General features: G+C 33.9%; 1 protein-coding gene across 2 annotated transcripts in view; it reads left to right on the forward strand.

The window, feature by feature from the left end:
- The window catches only part of PGR (progesterone receptor), a 37878-nt gene that overhangs the window by 6056 nt on the left and 8982 nt on the right, over positions 1–22840 (forward strand). For both annotated transcript variants that reach the window (XM_027639714.1, XM_027639623.1), the window contains 4 exons: positions 10065–10181; positions 17150–17452; positions 18817–18961; positions 22216–22346. In XM_027639714.1, the coding sequence (XP_027495515.1) occupies positions 10065–10181; positions 17150–17452; positions 18817–18961; positions 22216–22346 (696 nt within the window). The remainder of the gene's footprint in view (positions 1–10064; positions 10182–17149; positions 17453–18816; positions 18962–22215; positions 22347–22840) is intronic.

Genomic DNA, 22840 nt, shown 5'->3' on the forward strand with positions numbered 1-22840 from the left:
CACTTCTCGTTTTTGTTCTATATTTATATGTGCAGTTTCTTATATTATCAATGTCTAAGGAAAAGCCGTTGCCCAAACCCGAAGAGTTTGAGGCCAACTTGAATGGATGATATTACTGCAGGTTGGTCAGAAACTACCTCTTGGTTTGTTTAAACCTGGGAACCTATTTCAAAATTGATCAACTAATTGAATAGCAAATTTTTCTAGTTTTAATATGTGCTTCAAGCTCAGCGTAGCAACTCTTTGCAGACAATGGCATCAGGGAACAAGCTCAAGCATGTGTAGTAGGTAACATTTAACTGATCAAGTGTAAACTTTGCCTCTGAGATCTGAATTTGATAAACAGATAGTAGGATTTCCATGAGAGTTTTCACTATCTGTGTATGGAGAGGTACGGTGGAGGAATTGATGATGAGCTACACCTACACAGTAAGAAGGCTGTTCATGACTTCAATCAAACTTTCTGATAAAGTTTGTCTAAATTTTATCAGTGTTATGATAGGCAGTTTTGTTATGACAGTGTGATTCACTATGTAAGTAGTGAAATAATATGCATAAGGAAAATTACTTGTCTAAACAATTGTGCTTTTCCATAGCTAAAGAATGTAAAATGACACAACATGCCAAGTATTTAAAAAAAAAAAAAAAAAGACCAACCACTAATAGAAAATCCTTTTTGAAAACAAAGAGAAATGCAACACCACAGAGACCTTTTCAGCTGTGAAAATGAGGAGAAAAAGGAACCTTTAACACCTGTCTCATAACTCTGCAGGGACTTCTAATTTTTAATCCAACTTTTCAGACTGGATCTTGGGAACAGAATTTGGTACAGCATGTACTGTAAACCTATAGTGATGAAATTTTCATGAAATAGAAAACACACAAACACACAAAGCATACACTTGGCAAGTTGAGAGATAAAAATGCTTTTCACTCAGTATGACAGATTTAATGTTACTGAAGTTCTTTTATTTTGCATGGGGCCAAATTATGTTACTGTGCAATAACCTAAGTGTATTTTCAAATTCAAATATACAAAGTAATACAAGTGGAAAATGTCACTTTTGTGAGTTCAAAGAATTTGCATCATGAACAGGAAAAGAAGAAAATCTGCATCTGATATGTAGTTATATATCTTCATCATACTTCTGACTTCAAAAATATTTGCTGTCCAGCTATTTGATAAACAGCAGTTTGATGAATGGATTTGTATGAGGCACAATGATTGAGCGAGCTAAGGTAGCATTTTTTCTGGTACTTTGGCTCTTGTGCTAATACTGGGCCTCCTACATGACTTACTAGTGTTTTCCTAATAGACATGACATAGAACATAATCAGCTGCAGAAATGTCAATTATTAAATTTTTCCGTTTAACTTTTTACAGTATTTTAGAAACAGTATCAAATATTACCTTAAACATCTTTTCAGGTGGAATACTAGTTATTCCGGGTAGTGTAAAACTACGTGCTTTAAAGAGCACCAGCAACTGACTGGTCAGAGTTGTTAATACTCTGTTCTAATTTCACATGTGCCCAATGTGAGTAACCTGAGCTGCTCATCTGAAGTTCACTTTATAGTGAATGGAGAGAAATGAAATTTTAGGAAGAAATTCACTGACTTATTTTTAATACATACTTAGGGTGAAAATAGCAATACTTTCACAGTGCTGCAGTAACTATTTCTCAGCACTGAGTATAAAGAAGTGTTGGCTGAACATGCATCCTGTCTGCATTTGGTGACATGATCCCACTGATTTCACCAGAGTAGCTAATATGTTTATGTAGCATAGAAAAGAAATATCATAAGCATATAAAATACTCCCTTAGTATAACTTATTTTTAAGTATTATATATAAAATATTTTAGATTATAATTATATAATTTCATATATAAAATAATATTTTAAGTATTAAAATATTTATATATTATATAACATAAGTATATGAAATATAAGTATTTATAGTAAAACTTATCTGTTAAAAATAAATGTGGGGTTTATGTTGTCCATCTCCCTAAGCTGTTTATCTGTTCCACAGTACTCATGATGTACTACAAGTAAGGAGTGATTTTTTAGAAACTGCTAAATGGAAAGACTTAACAGATGGTATGTTACAATTTGTCATTATGCAAATAATGATATAGTGACATATGACTGCACTTCAGAGGTTTCCTGGTTATACTTAGCCACAACTTCTGCATTTAAGCTGCTGCTTAATGTCAGTTAACATCTGAGGACATTGCAACAACATGGAGTCTTTTGCAGTTAAAACATAGGAAGAGTTACATGTGGACATTGAGGTCCAGCAGAATATTACCCTATTCTTGTCCTATTGTTGTGATTGCATCTTCCCTTATCCTCAAAGACAATATTTTATGTGAGATTTGTTTCACCTAGGTGTAGGCATTACAATGTGAACATCTGTATTTGGGCTAATCTCTTTCAATGTCCTTTGAAGAGCAATAGGCTATTAAAGAACCAAAATTTAGACATTTACTCAAGGTAAATGAATCCTGAAGTGCCTGTTTTGCTCTTGTGCCCAAGAAGGCAATGTATGCTGCTTGTTTGATGGATGTCTATGCTTTAGAATCTAATTACTCAAATAGAATCAAATCAATCTAAGGTGTTTTGGTCAACAGGCAGCAATAATTGGGGATTTCTTGCACATTGCTTTTTTCTGCTGCTAATGTTTCTGGATTTTTCTACCTTTATTGCATATACACCTTTACTACCAGTGACCCTGTCCCATTGGTTCAGTTGTAGGACAAGTCAAGGAATATAAGGAAAATATATATGAAAAAACTTATCATGGCAATATGCTATGATACTTCCAGTAAAATCAGAATAATGGGATGACTAAAATGCAAATGTAAAGCTTATGTTGATAAAAGAATATCATACTCAGGGATCAAAAGAAGAACAAATTGTACTTTAATAATGTATACTTCTGAAATAGCTGGTGTGTTTTTAAAGTTTGTTTTGTGTCCAAATCCCATGTTCTGTATTTGTAAGAAATAGACCCTTACTGACAACAATGCTGACACTTCCATCATTTTACATATTTATATCAGTGATGTAGTTAATTAAAAATTATGACTAAGGAGTACTTGTGACAAAATGCCATAAAAAGAACTGAAAATACTTACTTGTAAAAGCCACCATCTCTTCCTAAATGGTACTAGCTGTGGAAAATGTTTGTTGTCAGTTCCCATATTTGGACTCAAAGACTTTATGAGTTTCAAGTTGTTACAGTGGTAAACAGTTTGGTCAATCCAACTGAAAATCAGTATGAAACATCATTCTAATTTTGCAGTTCATGATAGTTTCTCTGAATTATTACTTAATTTTACTTCATCTTGTTTTTCTGTGGGTTTTGTTTTGTTTTTGTTGTTGAAAGTGACGGAACAGACAGGGAAATGTAAAAAGATAAAAACCCACAAGGATTGCAACTTCTAGCTCTGTCCAGAAATGAATGAAAACAGGATAGGCACATTTAATTGCTCTGTTTTGTAGATATCATGAAAAAGTTGCACAGGTTGCTCTCTTGGAGAATTGATTTTGGAAGGAAAAAGACAATGGTATTGCAGGATTCACAGAAAAAGGTAGGAAGATTTTTCAGATCAGGCTACAGGAGAAGGAAAGAGTCAATCAGAGATGTTGGAGACACTGAAAGTAATTTGTAGACTAGAAGGAAAACAGTGCAAGGTACATGGTGCTTTGAAAATGGTGCTTCCCTTCTACATAAATCAACTTTGTTTTGTCCATTTAGCAAAAAAGCCTGACAGATGACTGTAACAGTACCTGCTTAAAGCCAGCAGTCAATGGAGTGGAAGAATACCGAAAGTTTGTTGTCAAACATCAAAACTTACTTGTAAATATGTTCACCAAAGCAAAATACGCTATAGGAAAACATCAGGTTTAATTTAGCAATGAACATTTTGGAGTTTTACATTCTCTTTGAACAAAATATCTTTACTCAACACTTTTTTCATCACATGTGAGTAAGGCAAATGAATGAAAGACTAGTTTCACAAAGATGAATTACTACCTGTTGTAATCTTGAACCCCACTGCAGAGTACATAGATTAGTAAAGGCACTCTCTCAGGATACAGGAGTTACGTTTGGCCTCTCCAAATGCCTGAAGGGAATAAAACAATCTCTCTATTCTGCCCTGACCATACAGTTGGATTACCTGGAATGAAATCATTCTTTATTGCTTTCACTTTGAACTATATTATTATGAAGAAAGAAATTCCACAGTATTTCAGTTAGACTTTAGGATGGAACATATTCATAAGTTACTCTGCTATCACTCTTTGTCCTCTTTGGTCCATTGAATCCTAAATTCTTTGCTGTGAAGCAGACTTGCATGAATAGCAGGTCTTTATGTCAATATGGTCTACAGAGTAGTAGTCATGACACCTGCTTAAGACTTGGGAAATGAGAATTTTACTTCAGTGGGCAAAGAGGGAAATGGAGACTGAGTTCCTCACTAGCTACTGGATGATGTATTTTTTGGGTAGGTGGTTAACGTCTGAAGTTTTTGTTCAGTGACTTCTTTATTTTTAGAGAAAACATTACCACAGAAATGAAATTGGTATTAAATGATTAAAAAATTGTTATTTAAGATGTGTGGAATCTTGGAGACTGTAATGGCATATAATAGTATACAAGGACATTAAGGGTGCATTTTCAGTATTACAAACTCTGTAGTATAGATTCCTAGTTGTCCAAGACCAAAGCTTATAAACTCATTTAGTGAGAGGTAAATTCAACCCACATTTGCTGTTTTGCAGCAAATTTGATATTGAAAAAGTGTAAATAGAAGGGTGTTACATTTAGATCTGGGCAAAAGTCTATTTAGCTGTGCTTCCCATTTTATAGGTCTGGACTGTTTGCCTAGTTGTGGAAAACCTGACTTGTCAGAGCATGTTCAGGGTAAGGATTACCCTGTATTTCTCTGACAAGTCAGTTTTTTGACAAGCTAAGGACTAGCCTAGTCCTTTGTCTTAGCTTCCAGAAGTCAGTTTTACTAAAAAGCTACATCTGCATCATTATATTTAGTTGAGGTATACAGGTGAACTTATTTTCCATTTTTGAATTTTAAACCCATGGTTATTGTGGGCTTCCAGAATTCATTTGGGGTTTTTGTTTGTTTGTTTGTTTGTTTGTTTTAACCTATTGATTTAATTGATTTAATAATTATAATTTTTAAAAAATGGGTTAATCAATTTAATTAATTGATTAACCCATTTTTTAAAAATTATAAGACGTAAAACATACTGCTAGAAAATTATTGAGCAAAACCTTGAGGCTAGCATTCAGGAAGCAAAAAGTTGACATTGGGAGACATTTGACAGTAAAATAATTTGCAATGAGATTCAATACATATCTGCAGTTTTTAGGCAGAAATCTAAAACTAGACTAAATAAAACACCATGATATGTTCTGCAAAGAAGAATTCTCCAGAGGTTGATGGTTTCATACAAAAGCATTGCAAATTAAGAGAGATGCAGGGAGACAGAATCATATATGGGAGAGAGAAAAAAGAATTGAGAAAGTACGGTTCTTAGCAGATAGGAGGAACTGAGAGTGTACAAATCAGTGCTTTGCTTCTGTGCAAGGTTACAGCAGTTCAGCACAGATGCACTTGCCCAAATAACTGACTGCTGCATCTGATACTCCGGGTGCAGATAAAGCCTTATGTTTCCAAAGTCTCTGCAACTCATGAGTTTACTCAAGTGATTCTAAGTGACTTACAGCATGTCAGTGAACTCAGTTAATAGTGCAGTTTTTAAAGACATTGTACATGCTACTTCCAGCACTATTTGGATTAAAAACCTCCCAGTATAGCAGTAGTCATTACAGTACTTAAAATCGTGTTTGCTTGTTTCATTAGAACTTACACCTTTCCTAACACAAATGGATTTTGATGGAAGGTAAGAAAAATGGTATCCTACAAGAATTTGGAGCATTTGAGCAACAGATGAAACTGGATTTTCTCAGCCAAGCTGGTCACAAGCTGATACATTGATACATTGAGAGGGACCCTCCATGTGCATTTTCAAAAAGCGGTGAAAAGTAAACATGAAAAGTAAACCTTAACACTGGGTGAAGCTTTCTGAAGATGCGGTAGTTTCCAGAAAGTTCTCAAGTTCATATTTTTGTATGAAATGCAAATGCCAACCTTTACTTTCAAACCTATTCTCTAGTGATTATATTACTATCCTGTTTTTTTCTGAGTTTTTTGGTTGGTTAGTTGTTTTTTTTCTTTTTCCTGGTTACAATTACAGTAGTCATATAAGAGATACTGAATGTCAAATGACCAATTAAAGGGTAATTTTACCTAGACGGTGGGTTTTGGGTACTTCGTTAGTACATGCATATTAGTAACTTCAATGCTCACGTATTGAAGACAATTAGTTCAAATATAGATGATCTCAAAGACTGAGCTATAGCAAACGTGTTTTCAAATAAATATTTTAGCATCCCATGAAAACATTCCAAACATCTTCATCTAACTAAATATTGTCCAATAATTTTGAAATTAACTAAACATCTGGCATGTGTTCTACCTTTTGCACCACCTCTCCTTCAGACGGCTGCTGCCCCTAAAATATTAATGTCAAGTAAGTAACAGTTTCCCAGAACCCTGTTCTGCACAATGATAGAAGCGATTTCAGATGAGTATGTTCATGCAGATTTTTCTATTGATATAAGATGCAATCAGATGACTGAGATAATAAAAAAAAATCTTTGACAGATGAGACTATGAAAAATACTATATAATTGAACCTTACATGTTTTTTAAATAAGTTGAAGCTGAATCAGAATGAGTGGATTACACTTAGGGATGGAAGGTGTTGGGGAGACTTGGGATAGAAATCAATGGAGTGGAAAACTCACATATGAAGGTGTAATTCAAATGCAGGTTACGACTGTGGTTTTTTAATAGTCCTGAAAACATGGAAGTGGTTAACATAACCATCAAGAAGTGCCTGAGATTTTGTCACCACAATCTCATGGGAGGGTTGAGTTGGCAGAGTTTTGGCTTTTTCTTGCTGCTTTTTTTTTTTTCTTACTAGTATTGTGGAGGAAATAAACTAGGTGAAGACATCATAAAGATTAGGTCATTGGTCATTATTAGAGTTTTAAATACAGTTTATGAAACAAATGGGAATGAAATAATATTAACATATTGAAGACCAAAGCAAATTTTACTGTGCCTGAATTCTAGTAACAGATTTTCTTTCTTGCATAGTATGCATTGGGTAGAGAGATTATTAAATCTTGTCTAATTTGAAACTTTACAACATATGAATATCAAATGATTTGTTTTGCAAATGGGAAAAAAAATTTTCAGTCTTAGATTTATAATAAGCAGTTTTTGGGTTGCAATGTGATGAAGAAGTAATTTCTGCATTTTAAATTGAAGTGGAAGCTGGCTTTACTGATAACCCCTAAAGTATGAAAATTTTTTTGAGAGATGTAGCTAAACTTAAATGTATAACTGTAAATTTAAAATTTTGTAACTTGATTTGTGATACTTTATCTTAGGTATGCAATATTTGAACACTATCACGTAAATAATACAGGCGAATAATACAGTGTATCAGTATAAGTCAAGGTGTTAATTTCTGTTTTTCCAAATAATTTCGTGTTCCAGCAGACAGTCCTTAGCCTCCGTAAGTAGTTAGAGCATGCACTTGGGTATTGAGTACACAAATCACATACTCATCTCAAAAGTGAGTCCTAAATACTGACATACTTCTAGAATGTAGAAACAGTGTTCATTGGGTGCTCAAAGAGTAATATTTCCTGAGATGGTATTGGCTTTGGTGGATCAGCATTTTTCTGTGTCATTATAGGAGGAAAAGTACAGCTTGAATACCTATAGCACTGTGAGTTGCTTGCAAGTATTTAGTGTCATACTGGAAATCCATAGGCCATTTTTTGGTCCTGTAATGGACACAGGTTATATGGACTCAGACCATGTTGTGTAGACTCAACAAATTCCTTGGAAAAGCAGTCCAGAAGAAATCACCTCTCAGGGGACCAAAGAAAACCTCCCAAGACAAGAACAAACAAAACTTTAACTACACTTAAGCATTCCTTTGTAAATTAAATGCACATTAAAGCATCAGAATGCCTCAGTGCTAAGATAATCTTCACAGATTTTAATTAAACTAATGGAGTTTAGAATTGTTGTTGCTTATCAAAAGATTGAATACCTTTTCCAGCTTATAAAGGCAAAGCAAGACAAGATAAAACTGCAAATAATCCCAAGGAAGAAATTTTCAAAATAAGTGCTTTGTTTACCGATCTGCTGCCAAAAGCAAGACAGATTTTTATTCATTCAGATACTTTCAGTAATGTTTCCTCTTAGAAGGAATCCAGGATTAGAGTTAATGGGAGAAAGTAAATGAGAATTTCTTTTCATTTGCTGCATTACTAAGTACTTTTTAGATGCCAGGCAAAGGGTGAGGCAACTGTTTTTGTTTACTCAATGTTTTCTAAGCAAAACAAAAAAAGAAATTGTTATGAAAATTAATTTGAGATAATCAGGTTTCTTTCACTAAATCCAAATAAGTTGTTCTTAAAATTATGGGTAAGAGTAAATTATTTATGTTTAAAAATGTTAGCACAGAAACAAGTACATTGTTTCACATGGTTTAACACTAACTCTTTAGTTAGAATAGAATGTTTTTTCTCCTGTATTTTCATTTGAGGATTAGTTTTTAGTTTTTGTTTCTTCTGTAGAGAAAAACCATGGGTGAACAGTTGTTCATTTTACTCTGTGGAGAGAAATGGCAGAATAGGGTTATAAAGAAGGCAGAATAACAGTATCTGAGTAGAATAACCATCTTGGATTTGTTTACTGTTAGTGACATCAGATGGCTACCTCAAGAGTAATACTGATCTAGAAATTAGAGAAAATTTAAAAGGATTAGCACTGATATCTGTCTGCATCCACAATATTCCATGAAGAAAATATTCATGATACTGGTACATCTGAGATTTGTCTTTAAGTTTTTGATCCAATTTATTGCTCTCAAAATAAAATATTTTTTGTTGTTGTTTTCATGCTTTCATGCTAGGTACTGCTAAGAAATTGAATAGATGATGACGTGCACAAACAGGCAGGATTTTAAAATTAAACCTTAAGGGGTAAACCTGGGCTTAATTTGAATTTATATGTGAATGTCTTCTTACTTATGTACTTAGCTCTGTTTATATATTCAAAATTAATGCTTCATTGATAATTTCTGTGACTGATTTTAGAGAATACATTTTCATTCTCTTGAAATGAAATTTAGAAATTTGGGAATATCGTTGAAGCATGTGTTCAAAAAAATGAGAGGGTATCAACTGAATTCAATTTTTTGCTTTGCTGAAAGCCAATTTCATTTAAGAGAGTCCATTTTAATACAGTAATGACAGACTGTTTCTAAGATAGTCCTTCAGAATTAAACAATAACTAAGAGCTAACCTAAACCACAAAGTTACAGCTGCCTTCTATTTGTCTTTGTTGGCTGTGTTGGCTGCATCTGGTCAGCCGGTATTTCATTGGGTTTAGCACAAAACTGCCTCTCAATCAGAGAATAATTTACTCTTCTTAAAGGCTATTTTTGCACTGCCCCAACTTTTTCATTCTGTTTTCTGTTGTAAACTCCACATCAATCCAAGCAAAAGTTACTTAAGTTCTTTAAAACCAGGAACAATAACTTCAAGGAAAAATAAGTTTTAAAGAAACAAATTGGTCTGTCCTCATGCTCGATTTACTTAAGAAATGTTGTTGGTAGAATAATTTAAGTAGTTCGTGCTGCCTGCTAATGTATTTTGGAATTTCGTAGATGGGGAGTTTCACTCTTAAACGGGCCAAATGAGTTATTATAATCAAATAGTAACACATGATTATTCAGAAATTAGCATAAAATGAAGGAGTCCTTTAATGGTTCAAGTATACTTTTTTGAATCTTCAGTTATTTTTGGGACATTTATATGCAGAAATAATTTTGTCCTGTTAGAAAATGTAGTATTAATCCTGTTTTTCTCTTGCCTGCAGGGCAGCACAACTATTTGTGTGCTGGAAGAAATGACTGCATAGTCGATAAAATCCGTAGGAAGAACTGTCCAGCATGCCGCTTGAGGAAGTGCTGTCAAGCTGGTATGGTCCTGGGAGGTGAGCTACTTTTCAAATCAGATCTATAAAAATAGGCAGTCAAGTACACTACCTTCAATCTTTTGAGCTTAAACAACATTACTTTGACACTGTGAAGGAAAGAGCCACATTCAAATGTTATTTTTGGAAGAATTGCTAAATGTTTTATAATTTCTGAGAATTTTTCTTTAATGGTTCTGGAAAACCTGAAACAAAAATGCCTTTCCGTAGCAATCTCCCTGTGCTATTGTGTGCCCTTATACTCATTTTCTTGAAGAGGCAGGAATTACATCTTTGGTTTGAATTTATTAATAATTTTGGATCAGAAAATTTGATTTAGGAAAAAAATAAAGAAGCAGATTGAAATTGAGACTAAAATCAGGAATCAGTACTGTTCTCTTCTCTTTTCTGTTATACTCTCTAATTGTTTTGAGAACATGTCAACGAAATCGAATCCTTCTGTTCCACTGAAGAGTGCCAGGCAGTGATTGCACCAACACTACAGACTTTGCATACTAGATGCTGGGAAATTCCATCTTTGTAATAATTCTTGCTGTAACATATTTGCCTCTTTTTATACATATAACATTATTCAAAACAGTATTACTACAAAGGCAGCTTTGGAAGAGGAGAAAGCCAAGGGGTCTATAGTAGGCCACGGAAAATAGAGTAAGAATGAAGACTCAGGAAAAGAGAAGTTGAGAGATATAGTGCCTGCCTTTTAATATTTGGGAGAACTTGTAAGGTTTGATCAACTTGATCTCTAAAATATATCCTTGCTTGTGACGGGGGGGTTATACTAGGTGATCTTTAAAGATCCCTTCCAATTCAAACCATTCTACGATTCTAATGGGTGTAAATTAGTACAGATAAAAATTCATTCCTGGCTGTGAGTTTTGCACAACCAAGTGTTTGGTGACGATCTGACCTGAATTTTCATTTTTGATAGCCTGGATAACTCCAATAACTAAACTCCACGCATTTTAATATCACAGGCAGCAGTTTCAACAAGCATTGTGTCACATAGTCTTTTTGCTTCAGCACTGCTCTGCATAATAGTGTGACATAGGAGAAGTTGCCAGCAGGGTTGACTTCATTCCACATTTCGTATGCATTTATGGATGCTAGTTTTACTAGTGTTTTTTAATATATACATTTTCCTCTGGGTGTAGGTACTTAAAATGGAAGAAGTTGGACACTTTTGCTAGCAATATTGATGAGATGGTATGTCCTCATTGGTGTATCCTCATATCAGGTTGTTATGTCCTCATATTTGAAACAAAAACCTGAGGCTTAAGATGCTCTGATTCTTTGTTCTTTATTATAATCTATGAAGAGAGTAAAGCCTTCCTTTTTCTCTTTTGATCACCTTTTTTTTTTCCTCAACTATTACTAAGCAAGTGTGACTAATTTCTCTGTATTTAATGCTAGGTTGTTCTATCTAGCCAGTTTATTTGTTTAGCCTTTTTCTAAGTATACCTAATCATAGCTGTCTTTAATTTTTTTGAGGAGACTGTTGCAATCCTAATGCAGTGCTTAATACTGAAAGGAGAAGGAAAGACAAATGTAGACCAAAAAATGAAGAAAACTGGAGTGAGATTATATTATTTATAAATGATGACTTAAAATTCAAACCAGCAAAAATACTGAAGGTTATGTTAACCATAATGCTCTTTCCTATGGTTACTCTTACTCTTTTTTTTTACTCTTCTGCCATTTTTTAAACCTCCTATTGTATGAGCTGTATTTCCTACCCATGACTTGATGTGCTGATCAGCACAGTATGATTCATATATTGGGTACTATAGGGTCACATTCCCCTGGACATAAGTGATCAAAGGGCTGGGAAGCCTGCCATATGAGGAAAGGCTGAGAGAACTGGCTTTGTTCAGCCTTGAGAAAAGAAGGCTTAGGGGAGACCCTATCACCATGTTTCATTATTTAAAGCGTGGCTAAAAAGAAGATGGAAACTCCCTTTTTACAGGGAGTCACATGGAAAAGACAAGGGGTAATGAGTGTGAGTTAATACTGGGGAGATTTCAGCTGAACACAAGGGGAAAATTTTTCACAATGAGAACAACCAGCCATTGGGATAGTCTCCCCAGGGAAGTGGTGGATTCCCCAATACTGGACACTTTTAAGATGCAGATGGACAGAGTTCTGGAACATGTTATCTAGACTATGCTTTTACCAAGAAGGTTTGGACTGGATGATCCTTGAGGTCCCTTCCGTCCTGGTATTCTATGATAAGTGTCCATAAGCAAATTTCCAGTTCTTGCAACAAATGACATACTTAGATACATCCTTGATTATTTCAAATGAATCAGAATTTGCAATACTTTAAATTGCTTCTTGTGTTTACAGCCTGTATACCTCAAGACTTTTTGTGCATTTTGTGATTTCTGCCATTCAGAACTTACAGAGATACATTTTTGTTCTTTTGTCCCTGATACTTAGTTTCTCAATGCTACTCTTGAGTTCCTAAACTCAGACCTCTAATATTGAATTACTTGAGTTACTAAATGCAGACCTCTGATATTGCTTAATTAATGAGAAAGATTTCATAGGATATTAACGATAAGATTCTAAAAATTATACTAATTAAATTAAACTTGGAGTGTACACTTGGAGAGTGTGCTTGGAGAATTACACTTATCTTCCACCGAATATTACTGAGCGACAACCGTATAGAGAGAGTGTAATATCATATGACATGGACAACAGTTCCATTTTTTGACCCTAATTTCAAAGCAATAAACCCTTGAATTGTTCTAGAAGAAATTGTAGACAGTTTTAAGTAAATTATAGAATAGCAACAAATAGCTTCAGTATATTTCTCTATATGGACTGTTTCTTCTTTCTTAATATATAGAAGGAAAGTATCAATGAAAGTGTATATTCCGTAGTACCTTATTTGTCATTCTCTATGCAAGTGTTGTCTTTGAGTTTTATACCTCATAGCTGGTGACATTAGTCTGCCCCCTTTCTAATCTTCTACCTAATAGGATAGCAATTAGCTGTGTCAGGTCCTTGAATAAACATGTATTTGACTCTTTTATTTACTGTGAGTGAATCTGTAGTTTTCCCAGGCTGATTATCAGGCTGGTTCAACTGTACTGTATTGCTAAATTACTGTGTTCTTCATTGTTTCCCTCAGCTTTCAGTCTGCAGTGCAATGATTACATGCAGAAAAATTTGAATTAATTTTCCAGGTAGTGTTTTCTGAGGTAGGATCAAAGGGTTTATTAAAATCTGCTTGTATTATTTCTGCTTTGCTGGTTTCCTTATTTTGTATACATTCCCCCTAAGGTGTACACAACTTTTTCTTCTACACAAAATGTGAGAGCATAGTGACCTGAAAGGAAGGGCCATAGTGTTCTGTCAAGAATAGTAAATTGCTGATGCTTTTCACCTGATTACAGAGTAAGGAGAAGGATAGTGAGATTTTAGGCTTTTACTAGAAACACAGTGCTTTTAATATAAAATGTGTACCATCAATAATGTCTGATTGTCAATATGATTCTGTATATGTAGTTAAAAGAATATTAGAATACAAAATTATGTAGTAAGGGGAAAATCATAATATATTTGATGATGAGATTTTATCTTTTATGTTTTCTAGGTACATGTAGCACGCAAACACTATACACATGCTACTCATAGTAATCGAGGGTAAGGGAGCAGTGAGTACTGAGAAACTGCTTGAGTGGTTGGCTATCTTAAAACAAAATAATGACAATGTTACAAAGAAAATTCATGCTGTCTAAATATGCAGAGATAGGTTGTAGTATTAGGATGAATAGTTGCCAGAGTAGATTAATGTTCTTTACACTTTATAGGAACAAGTGGAGATATTTATTTATCTTATAGCAGGAACTTACCTGGATGTTTCTGAAACAGCAAAATAAAAAGTAAGCTATTGTAGTATCTGTGTTGTTTTCCTTACGTCCTTAAGAGTTTTTATTAATTTGTCATGGTCTCCTTGTGGTAGATGGGAGAATTTTATTGTGAGTTATTAATAGTCACCTATCCAGTAGATAGGTAGCAAGTGGAGTTGCTTTACTGGTGGCTGTTAAGCAACATAATTAGAAATAAACACATAAGTAATTCTGCAAACCACTGTGACATTAATTCTCATACATTTAGTCACATGGAAACATGGGTACTTATTAACTACTAACGTTTCCATGTGATAAGCACTCTGTTTGGTTTCTTTCTTTACTTGTTCTCTGAACTGTAAAAGTATCTGAAGCTATTATTTCAAAAAATACCTGAAATGATTATTTATAAACTATCAAATGCATTGTTCCTTCTGTTTTCCTTCATGCCTAAACAATGCTTAGTGAGAAATTCCCAGCATGTTTAGGACTATGCATAGATTTGTTATGACAGAAGTTGGCTCTAGGTCTTTTGGCATAATAAATTGTCTATTCTTTTGGAGGGTTTTTTGTGTGTTTGTTTGGTTTTTGTTGTGTTTTTTTTTTTTTTTTTTTGGTTCAGCTGTACCATAATGTGTAAGTTTTTGTTTGGTTCTTTACTAAGGAGTCTCTAATCAGAAATATTTTTATTCTTACCACAAGTGATGAAATGAGCAGAAGATTGTTGGGGCACTTGATACCAAACTAAGTAAACCCACAATTAAGTCAGTGGGAATATGACCCCTGATTTCATTGCATAATGAGTGTTACTGAAGGCCTCATCACTCGTATTCATACTATCATTAAAGTATGTTTCTTGAAATTTGGTTTAACATACTTCCTTTTGATTTTAAATGTTGTTTTAATTAAAATTGAGGTATTGCTCTTTTGCGTATAACTTTGTATGTGAAACGCATAAACATGCATATTTATGATGAGATAAAACAAAAATAATTTTTATTAAAAGTAGATGTTGGCATTTTAGATTGTGTTCATCTTATCTATCTTGTCTGGTTCAAAAACAAGAGGATTGATTCTGCCTTCAGTTATGCCAGTGTACATAAAAAATACTTAAGTAATAGCGTTTGTTCTATTTAAAATATTTAGAAATTACACTGGAAATCTCTCCACGTTTGAATTTTAAGTCTCACTTGAAGTTATACTACTTGTGTACTAATGAATGTTTTGAAAAGGTCAGTTTAATTCTCTGATGTGTACAACCTAGGTCTTCCTAAGTGGAGACACTGGATTTTCATAAAATTTTACATCTTCTGTGATATGGGAGCATGTGAAACAAATGGAATAGACATGTCCTTAAGTATAACCATTTTTCTGATTTAGCATGTTGTTTGGAAGACTGGAACTTTCCAAGGAGAAAAGTAATAGATGAGTCTTACTATACTAGTATCCCTCCATTCCTCTCATAAATAGTTGAGAATGAATTAAGATGTACCAAATTTAGGCCCTACTCCTGTGTCCTAAGGCCTCTTTGGTGCACTGGTTGCATTCCAACAGTGCAGCACTACTTTCAACTGAAATAAAAAGGCGGCTGTAAGAGATGGAGAAGTCTTTATTCCCTTTCCTTTAGGATCTAATAAATTTCCTTGTCTAATTGTGTACTTGTAAATAAAAGTACAATTTTTCAAAGGAAAATTTGATATACATATTAGAAAGTTGATTTTAATTCAGCCAAATAGATGCAAAGAATTATGTTTCTATTACCTTTCACCTTCCATAATTTTAGAGTGGTTTTTGCTCATTACCATTTTGTACTGCAGTTTCTTGGTGGTTCAGCAGTTTGATAGGCATGGATTTTCCTTTCATCTGGTAAAATTTGATGCATCTCTTTTTCTACTTAAAGTATGCAACACCTCAAGAAGTAAAACTGTCCACATGATTTCTGTGGAAATCACAGAAATTTTTTTTGAGCAAAACCTTCTCCTTCCTTATTTTCTTTAAGGTTGAAACATGTAAATTTTTTTTTATATTTTTGTTAGCAGAATTATTTACTCTTTTTTTGCCATCACCTACATCTCTCTTACTGCCCCATTGTGATATAAATCAGACCATAACTATCAGTATCTTTATTGCGTTTTTTATCCCTTTTTTACCTAACCCAAACTTGTCTGGCAGAACTAATGATCTAGCAGGATTTTTATCACCTTTGAGGATCTCTTTAAAGGAAGTGTGTTCCATGCAGTCATCTCTACACAGATTTACCTTTTCATTGAAACTTTTAATATGGTAATATGTTACTGAGGGTTACTGTCTTTGAACCTCTGAAGGAAGGTTTGATTATTTGTGACTAAAGTGTGCGCTGCTATGTGGACTGTTTCCATGAAAGAAACTTGAAGAGTTGCTACCTAGAGCTCTATATATTTCCATAGCCATACCACATGTATCTGTGCTTATTTTAGGAAGGGAGTTCAGCTATGTATCTTTCTTTTTACTTAGTTGTTCATAACACTGCAGTATGGAAATAAGAATTGCAAATACTGAGAAAGAGAAATTAATCTTTAGAAAGTAAAGTGTTTTATAAATGGTTTTACAGGATTTGTTGACCTTTCATTCATCCCCTGACCATCAAAACAGGATTCATCCATGAGACTGAAATGCTTTTAGGGCACTGGAGGAAAGGAATGTCTGTGTGTAGTAATTAATTACTAACATTTTTGTTTCTGAATATTAGGGAGTAAAAGAAACAGTATCCTCAATTGACATTAAATAGAAACTGAATTGTAGAGCCAGCTGGCTCAGCTGTTGGCATATGACAGAGCAGTGGGAACTGAACCAGAGAACGTTTTATGAGGTTACTGTAACCCAGAATTCGTGTCAGTAATTTTAATGAGTGGGTGCCATTCATCTCTTAGTGAAGGGAGGAGGATATGAAGGGAGCTCTTAAGAATTTTCCATTATTATTTGTGAATTATATAAATAGTCAAAGAATAGAAAACTTATTCAGGAGACAGTTCTAGTTTCCTTATATAGATTAAAAGCATAATGCAACACTAATGGAAAATACTAATGTTACTGATTAATTCTTTCTAACAGATCAACAATTTTCTTTTTCAGGTCGAAAATTGAAAAAGTTTAACAAAATTAAGGTTGTGAGAACATTAGATGTTACACTCCAGCAGCCAACAACCCTTCAAGATGAAAACCAGTCTTTAACCCAAAGGCTGTCCTTTTCTCCAAATCAAGAAATTCAGTTTGTTCCCCCAATGATAAGTGTTTTACGAGGCATTGAGCCAGAAGTCGTCTATGCCGGTTATGACAATACAAAACCTGAAACACCAAGTTCCTTGCTGACCAGTCTAAATCATCTTTGTGAGAGGCAACTTCTTTGTGTAGTCAAGTGGTCTAAATTGCTACCAGGTAATGTCATATATGTAGTGAATCATAAATTAAGCAAATATATCATGGAATGAGCAATCAAGGGAGAATATTATTGTCTGCATGCTAACTAATTCTTAACAAATTCCAAAATTATTAAGCTTCCACTTCATCAGGTAATATAACTATTCAAATAAATTTCGATAGGAGGACACATTTGAAGGAATCAATCTAAATATTTAGGTTTGCTTCAAGAAACTACAGAAGCCCAGTGGGTTCTTGCATGTAATAGTTATAGCAGCCTTTCCACTCCCATCCCTCCTACTCTGTTATTTATTCATTTGGTATAAGAAGGGTTGTATATCTGCATATTCTTTATTCATATTATTACTAAAATGAATTTTTGACATCAACAAAATAAAATTGTAATAAATAGTACCAACTGGGACTAAGAAGCTCATGAATAGACTGGTAATTAGAACTAACTGAATTTATGAAGATCCAAGACTGGATTAAAAAAAATCCATGTTATGTATGTACATATGTGTGTATGTATGTACACCACTCTATGGTCATAGGGGCTTGATCCTGGAATATATATAAAACAATATTTGAGCAGAAAGCCTAGAAAATACAGTTTCATGTGAGCTCAGTTTGACACTTCACTGCTGCAGGAAAGGGTAGTCTCTATCACTGCTCTTCTTGTTGGCAGTTTGCACTTATCAGACCTCTTGGATGAACCAATTCATCTCATTAAGTGAGAAGAAAAGAAACCTTTTTTTTTACCCTCTGTCATTTTCTGATGTTTTCATGAGCTGAACCGGTTCCCTGAGGGGTAGCATGAGTTCCAGAGCTTGCCTGATGGAGGTAACAGGACCAGGTGATAAGGAGCAGGAGTACTGCTTTCAGTGGCAGGAAGCTGTTAGTTTGACTCAGATAAGTCGTGGCAATCTTTAGAGTCACCAAACAGCAAAAATTATCAAAGGCAAGCACACAACTGAATATGCTTCTCTTTAGTTGAGTGCAATATGGACGTTTATTTTATGACAACTGTATCTTCTGTTAAGAAACCTAAAGTTCAAGCTACCTATGTGAAATAAGAGTTGGTTACAGTGATCATGTTACAAACTCATATTTTTACCAAAGCAAAATAATGTGCATTCCTATTCCCTGAAACAGCCATTTTTGCTAAAGTTAATTTTACTGAACCAGAACAAAAAGACAAGAGGTGAGATAGCCAGCTATCACAGCAAAGTGAGATTACTGAAACATCTGAGAGCTACATCCCCAAAACCACTTATCTTTCTGGGTGTTCTCAATTGTATAGCTCAAATTTGTAACCTCAAAACTCAGCTGCTGTCTAAATGAGAATTATAAAGTATTTTAACTTTTAATTTCATTTCCAGGATTTCGGAATTTACATATTGATGATCAGATAACCCTCATCCAGTATTCCTGGATGAGTCTAATGGTTTTTGCAATGGGATGGAGATCATACAAACATGTCAGTGGTCAGATGTTATATTTTGCACCAGATCTGATTCTAAATGAGTAAGTAGACTCTGCTGTTGCATTATGTGAATAACATTTTAAACTTATATGTGCCAGTGGGAATGTGACTCCCTTGAGACCAAGATTTCATTCATTATTTGTTCAGTTTCAAAATTAACAGCAGAGGAAAGTCCTCTGATCATATCAAAGCTCAGTAACTTTGGCAAGCATTTTGTGGGAACCCCAACTATTCTATTTGCATGTTCAAACAAAAGGTGTTCAAATAGTATTCTAATTTTCCAAGGGAAAAATAATAATAATTAAAAAAAAGAGTGATGCTGTCAGAAAATTTACTGAATTCGGCTTAATAAGATAGGAGTTAATTTTTAATAAATGGAACTGACTGTGATTTTCTTTGGTTTTGTTTGGGTGGTTTTTGCAAATAATTTGCATATAGTCTAAATACTCAATTTTGACACTTTCTGATAAAACTCTGATTTTTTAAAGTACATTTCATGCTGGAAAAGTACATTTCTTGTTAGAAAATGTAAAAAAAATTCAAAGAAGGAATTTCAATATCAAGGAGAAAATATGTGAGACTGCTCTTTCATACTAGGGGGTGAGGGGATTGTTGGCTTAGATTTTCCTTCACTATACTATTTAATTTAGATAATCTTCATTTCAATCTGTGTCAGATTTTCAGTTCTGCAATATTGTTAAACTTGTAATATTAGATACTTTGTTTATAGTACATGGGAAGCTGCCAGGAACAGTAAAACATAATTTAATCTCTATATCTCCTTAATACATTTTTCTTAGTTTTTGGGGTTTTTTTAAATCTTAAAGAACTGCTATGAAGCAAGATGAAGATGTCTTTTTGTAAGACATATTGTATAAGGATTAAGAGGTTGATTTGCAGAAGATCTAGACACCTAATTTTAAAATCTATAGTGTGCAAGTTCCTGCCAGTGAAGTTCTTTATAGAAAATATTCACTGGAGGAGGCCCTGTAGCTCCTGATCTTTTGTCTTCTAGATGACTGTAAATCACTGTGAAGTTATTGAGTAATGAATTCTTTCCTCTCCCATTTGTATTAATTATGGTGTACAAATTTAAATACTTAGAAATTATGAGCTTGAAAGAAGTTCTGACTGTATGCTGTCCCAGCATAATCAGACATATGATAACATCCAGAAGAAACAAAAAGTGAGATGACTTAGGCAGTAGTTTCACATATTGAGGTATTACCCTGCATGTGGACCACTGCTGACACCTTGTGAAGAAGACTTCAAGTACTTTCTTTCAGAATAGTGTTGAGATTTATGAACCCTAATTATAATCCACTAGAGACAGTTTTTTAATGGCAGTTTAAGACCATCTACACTGAGAAGGAGGTGGATTGACACCTCGTGGTTGCAGAACATCTCATCAGGGTCATATTAGAAACATTATAAACAAAGATGCATGTAAAGTAAGTGGCACACTAAATTGTATCTGCAGCTGTTTATTGGGAAATAAGTTAGCTTTTAGATAGTAAAATGTAAGCAACTTCATTGTCTACGATGATGTCTAAGATTGTACTTTCATAATCACTTTAAGCAAAGGTAACTGCTGAACCCTTCCAAAAATGTTAACTGCCCTGGTCATGCATCCCCATGATTTCATTTAAGCTGTATCAAACACTATCTGGCTGCACTGTCAAACAGATAAGGAATTTATATGCCTGAGAATTACCCCCCAAAAAAGCCATTCTTTAGCAGGTGGAGGTGATCCCTGACTTGACTCACCACATGGGAGTGCAGGGACTAATGCCAGAATTGCAGGAGTGTGAGCTTAGAGGTAGAAACAGATAATAGAAATTCCTTCTACAGGGGCAATGTACACCTTAGTTGTTTCAAAATGGCCATGAAACCACAATCCAAAGATTGTTTCACAACCAATCTGTTGTTTAAAAAACTGAGTTGTTGTGCTTCTTGAGAAGGACTTGTTTGGTAGTATCAGTTTCACACCAAGAAAGCCAGGGGTGTTAGTTTGACAAAGATTTCTTAGTATTAGCATCATACAATGATTTACTGTTACTTTTACTTTTCAGTCTCTGAAAATGTAAGAACGGCATTTAAGCATACCCTGAAAGCTTTGATCACTTACCCTGATCACTCTTCGTAGATTATAATTAGGAAGAGATGCTACCAGAAAGTAATAGGAAGTGAGATTTAAAGCAGATATAGAAATAATGAGTCCACTCAGATTTAAAAGATTAAATTTCTATGTTTACATCATTTAAGAACTGGTACGAGATATCAGATGTTGAGCAACATTGAAATAATTTTTGTTCAAGATAACGGTAGTGCTCTGAATAACAAGAAAAAAGGTCATTGCATGGAGAAGTCTGTTTTCATTGTTGAGAGTACTATCTGCAGTCAGGTTGGAATGCTCATCTGAACTTCCTAGGGGACGGAGAAGCAAAATTTAATCTTGTTGTACATAATTCATCAGGATCACGATGTAAGTTTGTAGAATCAGTTCTAGTTACTGGATCATCAGGTTAATGTGCAATGACTTCAATCTAGATTATAAAATCTGTAATGCTATTGTTACAATCATTTCAGTTGAAATTCCTAATAAATAAATGCAGTAATATATACTCGTATACCAAAATCACAGAGAGAAAAGTAGTATTGAAATGCTGCAAAAACACTTAGCAATTTTATGTATTTCCTCTGTGATTTGTTCTATTTACTTCTCTGGGAGTTTAGATAGGACTGTATTAATGTATCTGTTTACTTAATATGTAACATTTTGAACTGTTTCTTTAATGGTATAAAATGCTACAAAATAATCTAACTGCTAGTGGAAGTAAAATGTTAGAGTTGCTACGAAATATTTTGATGTGGACATTTTTGCAAGAGCGAAGAACAAGTTTATAGAAAACTTTCAGGTTTATCTTTAGCTCTATGCTTTGAAATCTTTTCAGAGATGCAAAAATCTATCAACCTCTAAAATAAAATAGTACTTTATATTAATCATTAGAGTATTTTTAATTAATAAAACACCCATGTTTTTGGTGGTTAGCGTTCAACTTTGATAGTCTGGATACTTCTGGACAGCAGTAACAGATTAAACATACAAAATAATATCACTTTCATTAGGTATAAAAATTCAGAAAATTGTTTATGTGTATAACCTCTTCTTTAATGTCTGTAATGTGATAATTAAACAAAGCATTCTCTTCAAACAGTTAGTACTGGAGCCATTCTTTTTCTTTATTTTCATGGTTTTTAATTTATTTTTTTGTTTACCTTTTCTGGGTGTAAGACAGAGGATGAAAGAATCATCGTTCTATTCCTTGTGTCTATCCATGTGGCAACTCCCACAGGAATTTGTCAGACTTCAAGTTAGCCAAGAAGAGTTCCTGTGTATGAAAGCACTGTTACTTCTCAACACAAGTAGGTTCTTTTATTTCTTTGTAACATATCACTACTAAAAGAGTTTTGAACCACGTTGTTTAATTTCACAATCACTGAGCTGTCTGGCTTAACAAATGGAAACTCATTTAGGAGGAATGTTAGTATATCAAGGCTTAAAAATATTTTTTCTAGTGTTTATAAAGAACAAAGAATTTGTGATTCATTGTTGGTTTTATTCTGTATAAAGACTCTGGGGAAATATCAAATCTCTTTTGACATATAGCTATACTGCATTAACACATTTTCAAAACAAGTGTGTAGTATTTCTGCCTGAAAGCATCTGTTTAAGTGACTCCACATAGATAAAAAAACAAACCAAAACCAAACCAAAACAACCTTAGAAGTATTAGAAATATATTTAAAAATATTTAATAAATTATAAGGACTGAAGGCTTTATCTTGGCCAAGATCTTAAAGCATGTTTACTCAAAAGAATTAGGGAAGTGGACATGACGTACAATACTAACATTTAT

This window comes from Corapipo altera, unplaced genomic scaffold (genome assembly GCF_003945725.1).
Source record: "Corapipo altera isolate COAL_440 unplaced genomic scaffold, ASM394572v1 0, whole genome shotgun sequence".
NCBI lineage: Eukaryota > Metazoa > Chordata > Aves > Passeriformes > Pipridae > Corapipo > Corapipo altera.